Source organism: Lissotriton helveticus, chromosome 6 (genome assembly GCF_964261635.1).
Source record: "Lissotriton helveticus chromosome 6, aLisHel1.1, whole genome shotgun sequence".
Classification (NCBI taxonomy): domain Eukaryota; kingdom Metazoa; phylum Chordata; class Amphibia; order Caudata; family Salamandridae; genus Lissotriton; species Lissotriton helveticus.
In genome coordinates this window covers 42,675,817-42,690,725 of record NC_136067.1, presented here as the reverse complement: position 1 = coordinate 42,690,725, position 14,909 = coordinate 42,675,817, and the positions used below count along the sequence as shown (strand labels likewise).

General features: G+C 43.1%; 1 protein-coding gene across 1 annotated transcript in view; it reads left to right on the top strand.

The window, feature by feature from the left end:
* The first annotated feature begins 904 nt into the window (after window positions 1–904).
* The window catches only part of GLP1R (glucagon like peptide 1 receptor), a 730,702-nt gene continuing 716,697 nt past the window's right edge, over window positions 905–14,909 (top strand). Inside the window, exons 1-2 of the mRNA XM_078647341.1 lie at window positions 905–908; window positions 1,732–1,839. Of these exons, the coding sequence (XP_078503467.1) occupies window positions 905–908; window positions 1,732–1,839 (112 nt within the window). The remainder of the gene's footprint in view (window positions 909–1,731; window positions 1,840–14,909) is intronic.

Sequence of the window (14,909 nt, the reverse complement as noted above, 5' to 3'; positions counted from 1 at the left end):
CCCTAATAGGGTTACACTATACACAGTACTTAGATGCCAGCCTATATACATTGTTTTAGCACAATGGTAGAATTGTTCATTTTGTTCACCATTTTCTAATCACTTGTACCTGCTTCTGTCTATTAATCATTGTAGTGCATATATTTTATACAAGAATCATGATGGTTCAATAAATATTGAAAATGCCCCTTTGTGTATATCTTGTATATCTCTCTGCGAGAACATGAGTGAATGAGCAAAAGGGTTCTAGATCTGTTGCTACGATTCCTGGGAGGGATCAAGGTTGTCATGTCCTGAGGTGGCCCAAACCATGTGTTACCTTACTAGGTTTAGGGGTACTTATGGTGGCATTCTGAGCTAGCTGGTCTATAGGCAAACATATCCGGGGGGGTGCATAAAATCAGTCTGGCAACAATCCCAACATTTACTTTGTCCCACAAACAGACAGCTCGTACAGTAAAAGTTGGAAACCGTTTAATGCTGTCCCATATACCAGAGTCTTTTAGTAGCAGTCATATGCACCTTTTGCAAATATGATGGCATATTCTGCATCAAAGTATGAAGTGGGTTACAAATTCCATGTTTTAGCTGCCTTATGTGCTTTTGCTTTTTTGTTTGTTGTTTCCTGGGTTGAAGTTAATTTAGTGCTAGAGTGTTACTACATGCCATGCAGAATAGAAGGTAGCTGACTTTCCTAATCGCGTGCGCAGGACGATGGGTATTGCCAAGGTAGAGGTCGGCAGATCAGCTGCCGAAAGAGCCATTCAAATTTCTCAAGTAACTACAGGAAATATTCATAGTTTGAAGATTGATTCTTGAGCTGAAGGCCTCAAGATGAGGGATATCTGTGAAAGACCAGGAGAGGATACTCCAGTGGGATAATGAGAACAACAAGGTAGTGACCATGGGTAGATGTATCAAGCCTTTTGCGATTTTCGGCCTTTGCGAATCGCAAAAGGCTTTTTTGCATTTTTTGAAATGTATCACAAAATCGCAAAGTAAGGAATTGCAAAAATTTGCGATTCCTTATTTTGCTTAGGCATTTCAGAAATCGCAAATTTTGCGATTCCATAAATGCGATGTATGTGTATTTTAAAAATTGCGAATTTGTGTTAAGAAATCGCAAATTACCACCAACTTGTAGTTGGTGGTAATTTGTGATTTCACTAAAAAATGCCCTATATGGCATTTGTAAAGGTGGCATGTGACGCAGATACATGCACACAAATGTACATTTCAGGGGTGCAGCAGGGTGTCTTTGAGACACCCCGGCACCCTTGAAGTTATTCTCAATTTGCAAATTCGCAAATTGCGATTCGCAAATTAAGAAAAATTTCACAATCATTCCTATGGGCCTCCTGGCCCATAGGAATGCATGGGAAATTATTCCTTAATTGCGAATTCACAAATTGCGAATTCGCAAATAAGGAAGACTAAGAAATCGCTAAAAAATAGCGATTTTCTACATACGTTCCATTTTGCGATTTCTAAATAGCGATGCCTTAAAAAATCGCTATTTAGAAATCGCAAAATGGAATCTTGATACATCTACCCCCTAGGGTGGTGACTAAGCAGACAGACAGAGAATCCTATCTTCGACCTCTTTCTTTCCCAGCAGCCCACATTGCACATTTTTTAATGATGTATTATCCTTCATTTTAATCTCCATATTAAAGCTTTAAGCTCTCCATTTTGGATTTTCATTTACTATCCACTGTTTCTTCCCCGCAGGCAGGTTCTGTAACCGGACATTTGATGATTATGCCTGCTGGCCTGACGGTGTGCCCGGGACCTACGTGAATGTCAGCTGCCCTTGGTACCTGCCCTGGGCCAACACAGGTAAGGGTTTATTTCACCACCTCAGCTAACTATGTGCACCATGGGCGTTTTTGGCTTTGCATTTGTACCACAAAATGTGATTATCATCATCTTCGTCAACCCTACTTGTGTCGCTAAGTCACGTCCAGAATGGATATCAAGACAACCCTAGCATGGCTGCAGCAGATTAACCCCTTCCATGCTGGGCCGATTCCGCCGCTGTGCAATAAACAAAAGAACAGGGCGGGGCGTGACGAACCCCAGCCGTCATCAGCACACGAGCACCGTGGAGCGTGACGGCTGGGGTTCGTCATCAGCATGGAAGGGGTTAAGAAAGAAGAATGCCAGGGTTTCTGCATGCCTAAAATAGAGCCATGGTGGAAGAAAGCTTGCTTTGACAAAGACCAGAAAACAAACACTGCTCAGTGGATCCAGTTGCATTTCTGTTTTTGAACCAATTTCCTACAGATGGATTTCCAAATGTTCCTTATTGACAGGTTGTAAACAGAATGTCGTTAATGAACCACAAGCTTAATCTGTCTCAAATGTGGATTTTCTATGTTGTGCCTGGGGGGCGTCGTACCAGAATATTGTAACCAAAATATCGTCTTGAGTGTCTTCAAAATTGCTTGAAAAATAATGGTTGGAAATGTGTTCTCAATAAGACAATATATATATCTATATATATAATATATTCATTGAAAGAACCATAGGTTTCACACATGTTATAGTTAGCTGGACATTTCACTCATAAAAAACCTTTGAAATTCCCCCGTTATAGTTAGTTCAGCTATCTATAACTCGCGCGCCCGCAATGCACTGCTGATGACGTCACATATTACATCACTCATGACATGGTCAGTGACATCACTCATGACATCACTGATGACATCTCAAATGACAATATAATTATATATATATATGTATATATATATATATAAATACAAATAGGACATTGATGGTAGAATAGAGAGCGCTCCGGCCGCTCGTTCTCAGCACAATGCCTGGTCCCTAACCGGAAGAGAGCGGGTGCAGAACTCTCAGAGACTGAGGCAAGGAAGATGCAAGGGAGAAGAGCAGTAGGCTGTATGGAAAGGAGAAGCAAAGGATGGCCAGGTGCCGCGACACCAAGTACCTTTTAAATGTGTATGGCAATAATGTTATTGAGTGCTGTGACGTAACAGGCAGCATTGCGTACCTTTAGGGAGGGATACGAGTGCGCTACATAGGGTTTAAATGTTTCATTCTTGAGGATGATGGCATTATAGCTTGCTTTCATATAGCCCTAAATATCACACTTCTGCCATATCCTTGTGCTGTAAATAACAAACGTTATTACTACCCAATTTATATTATTCATTTTAATTACCAGATAATTTAAAATGCCTTCTTTTCCAGGATTCAAACCTATAACCTCTGAAATATTTCATTTTGTCAGCAGTGAACACTTGGCTCACTGAACCCTCCTTCCAGCTGGGGTGCGTCCTAGTCTCCTAGGGTGACGTTACATTGGTGCTTTCTAGCGTTGATTCTGGTAAAGTTTTGCTGGCAGTTATTGCCCACTCTGCCACTCTTCAAGCAGCTGCTCAATTGGACACCCATCCCGAGACTAGTATAGACATTATAAAACCACAAATAAATAAATGAAGATAAAAATTCGTAAGTAAATTTAGGAAAATCCTGGCATCTTGCTCACCCCACCCATTCCAGAAAAAAAAGCTTACGTCTGACATCCTGCCACCCTCCATTTCAAATCAAACCTTTACCCCCTCAAAATAAAACATATACCTGCCATTAACCCCCTCCAGTACTCTCTGGGTCTCCGCTTCCGTCGCCACCTGATGCCGCTCTCTCTGCACTCAGTACGGTAGAAACGTGCTGGAGGCATACTGGCAGCGACTCTGTGGAAGCCTCAGGCCACAATCTGTGAACTCCCAAGGGGTGAGAAAGTGGATAAAACAACCTCCCCTGCACTGCCTCCATTGGGTGACTGGAGATCAGGGGAATAAAGGCCACTGTATTGTCAAAGTAAGTATATATAGGTTAGTAGAACTTACTACTTTTAACTCTTTGTACTTTGAAGATTTATATCGTCAACATGTGTAGATGTGGAGTTTAGAATAACTATAAGAATACCAAACCCATACTTATCTAAATAAACCTATTCGGAACTCTACATCTGTGTACCTTGGAGACATGTATCGCTAAAACGTGTAGATTTGGAGTTAAGAATAGAGCACTTAGACCTACCTAAATAAACTCATTCTTAACTCTACCTCTATGTACCTTGGAGACATGTATCGCTAACACGTGTAGATTTGGAGTTAAGAATAGTGCACTTAGACCTACCTAAATAAACTCATTCTTAACTCTACCTCTATATACCTTGAAGACATGTATCGGCAACACGTGTAGATTTGGAGTTAAGAATAGTGCACTTAGACCTACCTAAATAAACTAATTTTTAACTCTACCTCTGTCTACCTTGAAGACATGTATCGGCAACACGTGTAGATTTGGAGTTAAGAATAGTGCACTTAGACTTACCTAAATAAACTCATTCTTAACTCTACCTCTATGTACTTTGAAGACATGTATCGCCAACACGTGTAGATTTGGAGTTAAGAATAGTGCACTTAGACCTACCTAAATAAACTCATTTGTAACTCTACCTCTATGTACCTTGAAGACATGTATCGGCAACACGTGTAGATTTGGAGTTAAGAATAGTGCACTTAGACTTACCTAAATAAACTCATTCTTAACTCTACCTCTATGTACTTTGAAGACATGTATCGCCAACACGTGTAGATTTGGAGTTAAGAATAGTGCACTTAGACCCACCTAAATAAACTCATTCTTAACTCTACCTCTATGTACTTTGAAGACATGTATCGCCAACACGTGTAGATTTGGAGTTAAGAATAGTGCACTTAGACTTACCTAAATAAACTCATTTGTAACTCTACCTCTATGTACCTTGAAGACATGTATCGGCAACACGTGTAGATTTGGAGTTAAGAATAGTGCACTTAGACCTACCTAAATAAACTCATTCTTAACTCTACCTCTATATAACTTGAAGACATGTATCGGCAACACGTGTAGATTTGGAGTTAAAAATAGTGCACTTAGACTTACCTAAATAAACTCATTCTTAACTCTACCGCTATGTACCTTGAAGACATGTATCGGCAACACGTGTAGATTTGGAGTTAAGAATAGTGCACTTAGACCTACCTAAATAAACTCATTCTTAACTCTACCTCTATGTACCTTGAAGACATGTATCGGTAACACGTGTAGATTTGGAGTTAAGAATAGTGCACTTAGACCCACCTAAATAAACTCATTCTTAACTCTACCGCTATGTACCTTGGAGACATCTATCGCTAACACGTGTAGATTTGGAGTTAAGAATAGTGCACTTAGACCTACCTAAATAAACTCATTCTTAACTCTACCTCTATGTACTTTGAAGACATGTATCGCCAACACGTGTAGATTTGGAGTTAAGAATAATGCACTTAGACCTACCTAAATAAACTCATTCTTAACTCTACCACTATGTACCTTGAAGACATGTTTCGGCAACACGTGTAGATTTGGAAATAAGAATAGTGCACTTAGACCCACCTAAATAAACTCATTCTTAACTCTACCGCTATGTACCTTGGAGATATGTATCGGTAACACATGTGTATATTTGGAGTTAAGAATAGTGCACTTAGACCTACCTAAATAAACTCATTCTTAACTCTACCTCTATATACCTTGAAGACATGTATCGGCAACACGTGTGGATTTGGAGTTAAGAATAGTACACTTAGACCTACCTAAATAAACTCATTCTTAACTCTACCTCTATGTACCTTGAAGACATGTATCGGTAACACGTGTAGATTTGGAAATAAGAATAGTGCACTTAGACCTACCTAAATAAACTCATTCTTAACTCTACCTCTATGTACATTGAAGACATGTATCGGCAACACGTGTAGATTTGGAAATAAGAATAGTGCACTTAGACCTACCTAAATAAACTCATTCTTAACTCTACCTCTATGTACATTGAAGACACGTATCGGCAACATGTGTAGATTTGGAGTTAAGAATAGTGCACTTAGACCTACCTAAATAAACTCATTCTTAACTCTACCTCTATGTACCTTGGAGACATGTATCGCTAACACATGTAGATTTGGAGTTAAGAATAGTGCACTTAGACCTACCTAAATAAACTCATTCTTAACTCTACCTGTATGTACCTTGGAGACATCTATCGCTAACACGTGTAGATTTGGAGTTAAGAATAGAGCACTTAGACCTACCTAAATAAACTCATTCTTAACTCTACCTCTATGTACCTTGAAGACATGTTTCGGCAACATGTGTAGATTTGGAAATAAGAATAGTGCACTTAGACCTACCTAAATAAACTCATTCTTAACTCTACCTCTATGTACCTTGAAGACATGTTTCGGCAACATGTGTAGATTTGGAAATAAGAATAGTGCACTTAGACCTACCTAAATAAACTAATTCTTAACTCTACCTCTATGTACATTGAAGACATGTATCGGCAACACGTGTAGATTTGGAAATAAGAATATTGCACTTAGACCTACCTAAATAAACTCATTCTTAACTCTACCTCTATGTACATTGAAGACACGAATCAGCAACATGTGTAGATTTGGAGTTAAGAATAGTGCACTTAGACCTACCTAAATAAACTCATTCTTAACTCTACCTCTATGTACCTTGGAGAAATGTATCGCCAACACATGTAGATTTGGAGTTAAGAATAGTGCACTTAGACCTACCTAAATAAACTCATTCTTAACTCTACCTGTATGTACCTTGGAGACATCTATCGCTAACACGTGTAGATTTGGAGTTAAGAATAGAGCACTTAGACCTACCTAAATAAACTCATTCTTAACTCTACCTCTATGTACCTTGGAGACATGTATCGCTAACACGTGTAGATTTGGAGTTAAGAATAGTGCACTTAGACCCACCTAAATAAACTCATTCTTAACTCTACCTCTATGTACCTTGGAGACATGTATCGCTAACACATGTAGATTTGGAGTTAAGAATAGTGCACTTAGACCTACCTAAATAAACTCATTCTTAACTCTACCTGTATGTACCTTGGAGACATCTATCGCTAACACGTGTAGATTTGGAGTTAAGAATAGAGCACTTAGACCTACCTAAATAAACTCATTCTTAACTCTACCTCTATGTACCTTGGAGACATGTATCGCTAACACGTGTAGATTTGGAGTTAAGAATAGTGCACTTAGACCCACCTAAACAAACTCATTCTTAACTCTACCTCTATGTACCTTGAAGACATGTATCGGCAACGCGTGTAGATTTGGAGTTAAGAATAGTGCACTTAGACCCACCTAAATAAACTCATTCTTAACTATACCTCTATGTACCTTGAAGACATGTATCGCCAACACGTGTAGATTTGGAGTCAAGAATAGTGCACTTAGACCTACCTAAATAAACTCATTCTTAACTCTATCTCTATGTACCTTGAAGACATGTATCGGCAACACGTGTAGATTTGGAGTTAAGAATAGTGCACTTAGACCTACCTAAATAAACTCATTCTTAACTCTACCTCTATGTACCTTGAAGACATGTATCGGCAACGCGTGTAGATTTGGAGTTAAGAATAGTGCACTTAGACCTACCTAAATAAACTCATTCTTAACTCTACCTCTATGTATCTTGAAGACATGTATCGCCAACACGTGTAGATTTGGAGTTAAGAATAGTGCACTTAGACCTACCTAAATAAACTCATTCTTAACTCTACCTCTATGTACCTTGAAGACATGTATCGGCAACACGTGTAGATTTGGAGTTAACAATAGTGCACTTAGACCTACCTAAATAAACTCATTCTTAACTCTACCTCTATGTACCTTGAAGACATGTATCGGCAACGCGTGTAGATTTGGAGTTAACAATAGTAAACTTATACTTGTCTAAATATATACTTATTGGTAACACTACATCTAGGTTCTTTGAAGATATATCTAATAATGCTAAGTAGATGTGGATTTAACAATAGTAAATCTACAATTGCCTCCCTACACTTACGTCGATATTCTGGAGACGCCAATGTTGAAAGTCGAATTTACAAATTCGATATTTTGTTAGTACACTGTAAAGAGTGTAAATTCAACAAAACTGCACCTCTACATATACAACTATGTTTGGGTGCAGATTCTGAAATTTTGGGAGGTCACAAAACATTTCAAGAGAACTGAAAACATTTGTGAATTTACATTTATGTTAAAATGAAGCTATTTGTGAATGTGTAACTGTAGGTAATGCACAATCATGCATGAGAAAATGGAATTGCATTGTTAAGGGGCACTTTTTCCTGTTATTGTCCTACATCTCGCCAATTTGGTGGGTGTTCCCTCCCATACCTATCCTAGAATCAACTTTACTCCTGCCCTTGACAGAAGTAAATCTAGGACTTTGTCTATGATGTGAACAGGTCATGTATATTTTGCAATACCAACAGGCACACCAGTTTGTGGGTGAGCACAAACTTTCTAGAGCTCACCCCCAACCCCTGCAGCACCCTCTCCCACCCCATCGCAGCAAGTTATAGCCACGTCCTAGCACACCATACAGGCGTAATAGTATGAGTAAAACGATGACAGAGTCGCCTTTTTCTGAATAGGCACTGGTAAATGTTGGACATTCATGCTGAACATAAAAATAAAAAATTGATACATGTATAGCGCACTACTCACCCGCAAGGGTCTCAAGGCGCTTGTATGAATACCGCTGTGGAACCCATCCTGGCTTTCCCTGTGAGGTGTCCACTCCTGGGCACCCCCAAGGTGAAGCCAGGCATCCCTGGCGCTGTTGGGGCCGGTGTGGAGATTAAGCAAGCTATTGCCCAGAGTCACAGAGTGGGACCCATGATTAGAATAGGCACCGAGGCGATAATTATCAGGTCTGTGGAATTTTGAGCCCAAGACCCGCCGAGGCGGGAATTGAACCCTGGTCCCGACCTAGACCTCTGCATCAGGGTCTGCCGCTCTAACCATTGAGCCAGACTTCTCCACTCCAACATACTTGTGCAATGACTTTGTGAACTGTGCCCAATTGTTGTAAATTGCATGGAGGTAGAGATATTATATCCCCTCCTTCAAGCCCCCATCCCCCCCCACAAGGCTTTGGAAAAGACGATGACCTTGTCATTTTCGCTTGGGGGTCATAAAGGGCGTGATATCTCTTCCGCCTACCCAGCAATTAACTCGATCATTTTTACAAAGTATTTTTATATCAAGAAATCAAAGTGTATTATCTGCAGCAAGCAAGGGCATTTTGTTCAGTTTTCTGCACTATCATTTATCAGCCAAATGATATGTTTTAACACATCCGTATTACCCCCTAAGGCAAGGTCGTTTTAATACAAATTATGAATATTTAAAATACATGAATAATACTTTTAGAGCAAATCTGTAGTGCCGACGGAAAAAGGAAGAGATTTAAACAAATGTACAATGTCCACCTCTTTTTTTAATAAATGAGAATGAATAGGGCATTGGGGGAGGGGGGAGCATGAAACCTATGAATATTCAGTTCCATAATTGATGAGACGTTTGATAAATGCGACGACACTGGGTCCTGCTGGTTCTAACAGAACGGATGTATGACGGTACAACGCGTACCGTTACAACGCGTCCCTTAACGACGCAGTTTTAACAACGTAAGTCCTTACAATGACTTGCGTTGGGGGGGCGCTGATAATGAATAGTTTAATTTACTATTCCAACTCCAGTCCCCGTGGATAGTAGGGAAGGTGTTGGATAGTAAATTAAACTATTCCCTATCCTAGAGCGCCCTCCAGCGAAAGTCGTTGTAACGACTTTCGTTGTTAAAACTGCATCGTAACGGTACCGCGTTGTAGTGGTTTCGTTGTAAAGGATGTTTCCCTTCCAAAGTGTAGAGTATCCACACATTATGTAAGTGTGGTTCTTCCCAAGGTCACTGCACTCTCCTTGGTGTTTGTCAGCATATAGATGTATTAATCGTTTGTTTATTTGTAGTGCCTTGAATAGCGTTGATGTATGGCCTTGCTACCACTTCAGGGCGCTTCATTACAAAGGAGCTTGTTTTGTGGGTTTGTGACCAGCACTTACAAAATGGGCATGTCTTAGTGAGATGCGCATTCTTTTAAGATGTACAAAAGGGGGTGATGATGGACGGAGCATCTGACCCAATCAAACACTCACACCCAGTCAAAATATCTGGGTTTAATCCATCACAGTTCTTTAGCCCACTCTGCCACCCCAGTTCAGACATGGCTATATGCAAATCAGTCTGACCCTGTGCCTCATGGGAACAGTCCAGCCCGAACTGCCAAGCCATGCCTTCCCTGGACCGGAAACAAGCTTCGAGGACCGGTTTTTGGCATTACAGCCGTCTTCAGCCCGGCTTGCTTGAATCCAGTGGCAAAGTGAGCAAGGGACTCACGTCTGAGCATACCCTGCCTCACTTATGGCGGCCAAAAGCGGTACAAAAGGGGGTGGTGATGGACGGAGCATCTGAATCAATCAAACACTCACACCCAGTCAAGAGATCTGGGTTTGATCCATCACCGTTCTTTAGCCCACTCTGCCACCCCAGTTCAGACATGGCTATATGCAAATCAGTCTGACCCTGTGCCTCATGGGAACAGTCCAGCCCGAACTGCCAAGCCATGTCTTTCCTGGACCGGAAACAAGCTTCCGAGGACCGGTTTCTGGCATTACAGCCGTCTTCAGCCCGGCCTGCTTGAATCCAGTGGCAAAGTGAGCAAGGGACTCACGTCTGAGCATACCCTGCCACTTCTTTTAAGATGTCGCAATTGGTTTCAGATTTTCTGCAGCGTTTTGTCAAAGTACTACTGCGACATATTATACGGGGTCATTGTAGCGCTATGTCAACCAATGCTGCTCTTCGGTAGTCAATGCAACAGGTATGCTGCATTCTCGCCTGGCGCGATAACTTAACTCATCTATGTTACAGGAGGTGCTCCCTCACGTGTTCTGGACCACCAGCACCCCCATTCATATGATACCCACCCGGGTAGGTGGTGCAGGATCGCCTCCACCTTCCCGCCTTACCCCGGTGGACTCCCGTACTGCTCTACGCCCAATCAACCGCGCACATTCTACTCTTTCCCAGTTCGCTTGAGGGCCAGGCGACCCATTCAGTCGCGTGTTGCTTCCACACTGCATTGATAGCATAAGGGCCAGGTCTACAAGTCCATAGGGTAGTGTATTCTTTTTTGATCTGCTTATCAATTCTAAGATATGGATTGTGGGGCTTTAATCCCATCCTTTGGTCCGTGAAGCTGAGGGGACTCCCCCATTAAAGGGAAGAAGCAGAACATGTGCATTAAGCCAACCTCAACCACATGGGGAAACATCCTTTACAACGCAACTTTTACAACGCACTACCATTACGACGCAACTTTTACAACGCAAGTCATTACAACGAATTGTGCTGGAGGGCGCTCTAGGATAGGGAATAGTTTAATTTACTATCCAATACCTTCCCTACTATCCATGGGGACTGGAGTTGGAATAGTAAATTAAACTATTCACTATCCAGCGCCCCCCCAACGCAAGTCGTTGTAATGACTTGCGTTGTAAAACCTGCGTCGTAATGGCACGCGTTGTAAAAGCATGCGTTGTAGTGACATACATCCACCACATGGCACCGCAGCCGCACACTGGGCATCATCGGGGGCATTGTGTGCAGGTGGTTGGTATCAAGGTTAGTGCTGTGTCGGATGTATTATTGGGTCGCACTAACCCTAGCATACCTAGAGATCGCATGGGTAACCCACCATACACAAGCAGTCACTATCAGTCAGGCCGCCGCCAATGTTAGCAGCCCACTCCTCATGCAGGGTTGCTTAAAACATTTTGGCCATGGTTAACAGGGCGCTGGGCACTTGGTTCACTGCCTCCAGCCATTCCAAAGCATCAGTAATGTTGTGAAGCCCATGAGTGATTGTGGCAGCGATCCGTATAAACCCCATCATTTTTTAAATAGGTCAAGCAATGCTCTGAATGACAGGAATTGTCCGGCTGATGTAACATTTTTTAGCTTCAGGGTCTGAAATGTATAAAGTTGGTCCCCATTTATCAGGGCCCCTAATGTGGTCACCCCTGCTGCCTCCCAGATAGTCTGTTCTACTCACTCTGCCAGGCTAACAATGCCGCCTGGTACCCACAGTCTCAGCATCGGGTGTATAAGCTGTTCTGGTTTTTGTTCAAAGCAGTGGCGCCCCAGCAATATCTGGTAATGTCCACTAACCTCAGGAAAATTCCATGCCTATCTCCTCTGGACATTGCAAAAAACACAGTTGATGGACAGAATGTAGAACAATGTCATACATTCACCCCAGTACAAAGATCTGGGCCTAAATCCATCGTTTTTTTGCACTCCACACCACCCTGGGTTAGACACTGGCTATATGCAAATCAGCTCTGACCCTGTGCCTCATGGGAACAGTCCAGTCCGAACTACCAAGCCATGTCTTTCCCAGACCGGAATCAAGCATCCAAGGACCGGTTTCTGGCTATCAGCCTTCATCAGCCTGGATAGCTTGACTCCAGTGGTGTGGAGAGCCTGGGACTCACGTCTGAGCATACCCAGCCCACTCGGGGTGAAAATTGCAAAAAACACAGTTGATGGACAGAATGTAGAACAATGTCATACATTCACCCCAGTACAAAGATCTGGGCCTAAATCCATCGTTTTTTTGCACTCCACACCACCCTGGGTTAGACACTGGCTATATGCAAATCAGCTCTGACCCTGTGCCTCATGGGAACAGTCCAGTCCGAACTACCAAGCCATGTCTTTCCCAGACCGGAATCAAGCATCCAAGGACCGGTTTCTGGCTATCAGCCTTCATCAGCCTGGATAGCTTGACTCCAGTGGTGTGGAGAGCCTGGGACTCACGTCTGAGCATACCCAGCCCACTCGGGGTGAAAATTGCAAACAACACAGTTGATGGACAGAATGTAGAACAATGTCATACATTCACCCCAGTACAAGGATCTGGGCCTAAATCCATCGTTTTTTTGCACTCCACACCACCCTGGGTTAGACACTGGCTATATGGAAATCAGCTCTGACCCTGTGCCTCATGGGAAAAGTCCAGTCCGAACTACCAAGCCATGTCTTTCCCAGACCGGAATCAAGCATCCAAGGACCGGTTTCTGGCTATCAGCCTTCATCAGCCTGGATAGCTTGACTCCAGTGGTGTGGAGAGCCTGGGACTCACGTCTGAGCATACCCAGCCCACTCGGGGTGAAAATTGCAAAAAACACAGTTGATGGACAGAATGTAGAACAATGTCATACATTCACCCCAGTACAAAGATCTGGGCCTAAATCCATCGTTTTTTTGCACTCCACACCACCCTGGGTTAGACACTGGCTATATGCAAATCAGCTCTGACCCTGTGCCTCATGGGAACAGTCCAGTCCGAACTACCAAGCCATGTCTTTCCCAGACCGGAATCAAGCATCCAAGGACCGGTTTCTGGCTATCAGCCTTCATCAGTCTGGATAGCTTGACTCCAGTGGTGTGGAGAGCCTGGGACTCACGTATGAGCATACCCAGCCCACTCGGTGTGAAAATTGCAAAAAACACCGTTGATGGACAGAATGTAGAACGATGTCATACATTCACCTCAGTACAAAGATCTGGGCCTAAATCCATCGTTTTTTGCACTCCACACCACCCTGGGTTAGACACTGGCTATATGCAAATCAGCTCTGACCCTGTGCCTCATGGGAACAGTCCAGTCCGAACTACCAAGCCATGTCTTTCCCAGACCGGAATCAAGCATCCAAGGACCGGTTTCTGGCTATCAGCCTTCATCAGCCTGGATAGCTTGACTCCAGTGGTGTGGAGAGCCTGGGACTCACGTCTGAGCATACCCAGCCCACTCGGGGTGAAAATTGCAAAAAACACAGTTGATGGACAGAATGTAGAACAATGTCATACATTCACCCCAGTACAAAGATCTGGGCATAAATCCATCGTTTTTTTGCACTCCACACCACCCTGGGTTAGACACTGGCTATATGCAAATCAGCTCTGACCCTGTGCCTCATGGGAACAGTCCAGTCCGAACTACCAAGCCTTGTCTTTCCCAGACCGGAATCAAGCATCCAAGGACCGGTTTCTGGCTATCAGCCTTCATCAGCCTGGATAGCTTGACTCCAGTGGTGTGGAGAGCCTGGGCCTCACGTCTGAGGCACAGGGTCAGAGCTGATTTGCATATAGCCAGTGTCTATCCCAGGGTGGTGTGGAGTGCAAAAAAACAATGGATTTAGGACCAGATCCTTGTACTGGGGTGAATGTATGACATTGTTCTACATTCTGTCCATCAACTGTGTTTTTTGCAATTTTCACCCTGAGTGTGCTGGGTATGCTCAGACGTGAGTCCCAGGCTCTCCACACCACTGGAGTCAAGCTATCCAGGCTGATGAAGGCTGATAGCCAGAAACCGGTCCTTGGATGCTTGATTCCGGTCTGGGAAAGACATGGCTTGGTAGTTCGGACTGGACTGTTCCCATGAGGCACAGGGTCAGAGCTGATTTGCATATAGCCAGTGTCTAACCCAGGGTGGTGTGGAGTGCAAAAAAACGATGGATTTAGGCCCAGATCCTTGTACTGGGGTGAATGTATGACATTGTTCTACATTCTGTCCATCAACTGTGTTTTTTGCAATTTTCACCCTGAGTGTGCTGGGTATGCTCAGACGTGAGTCCCAGGCTCTCCACACCACTGGAGTCAAGCTATCAAGGCTGATGAAGGCTGGTAGCCAGAAACCGGTCCTTGGATGCTTGATTCCGGTCTGGGAAAGACATGGCTTGGTAGTTCGGACTGGACTGTTCCCATGAGGCACAGGGTCAGAGCTGATTTGCATATAGCCAGTGTCTAACCCAGGGTGGTGCGGAGTGCAAAAAAACGATGGATTTAGGCCCAGATCCTTGTACTGGGGTGAATGTATGACATTGTTCTAC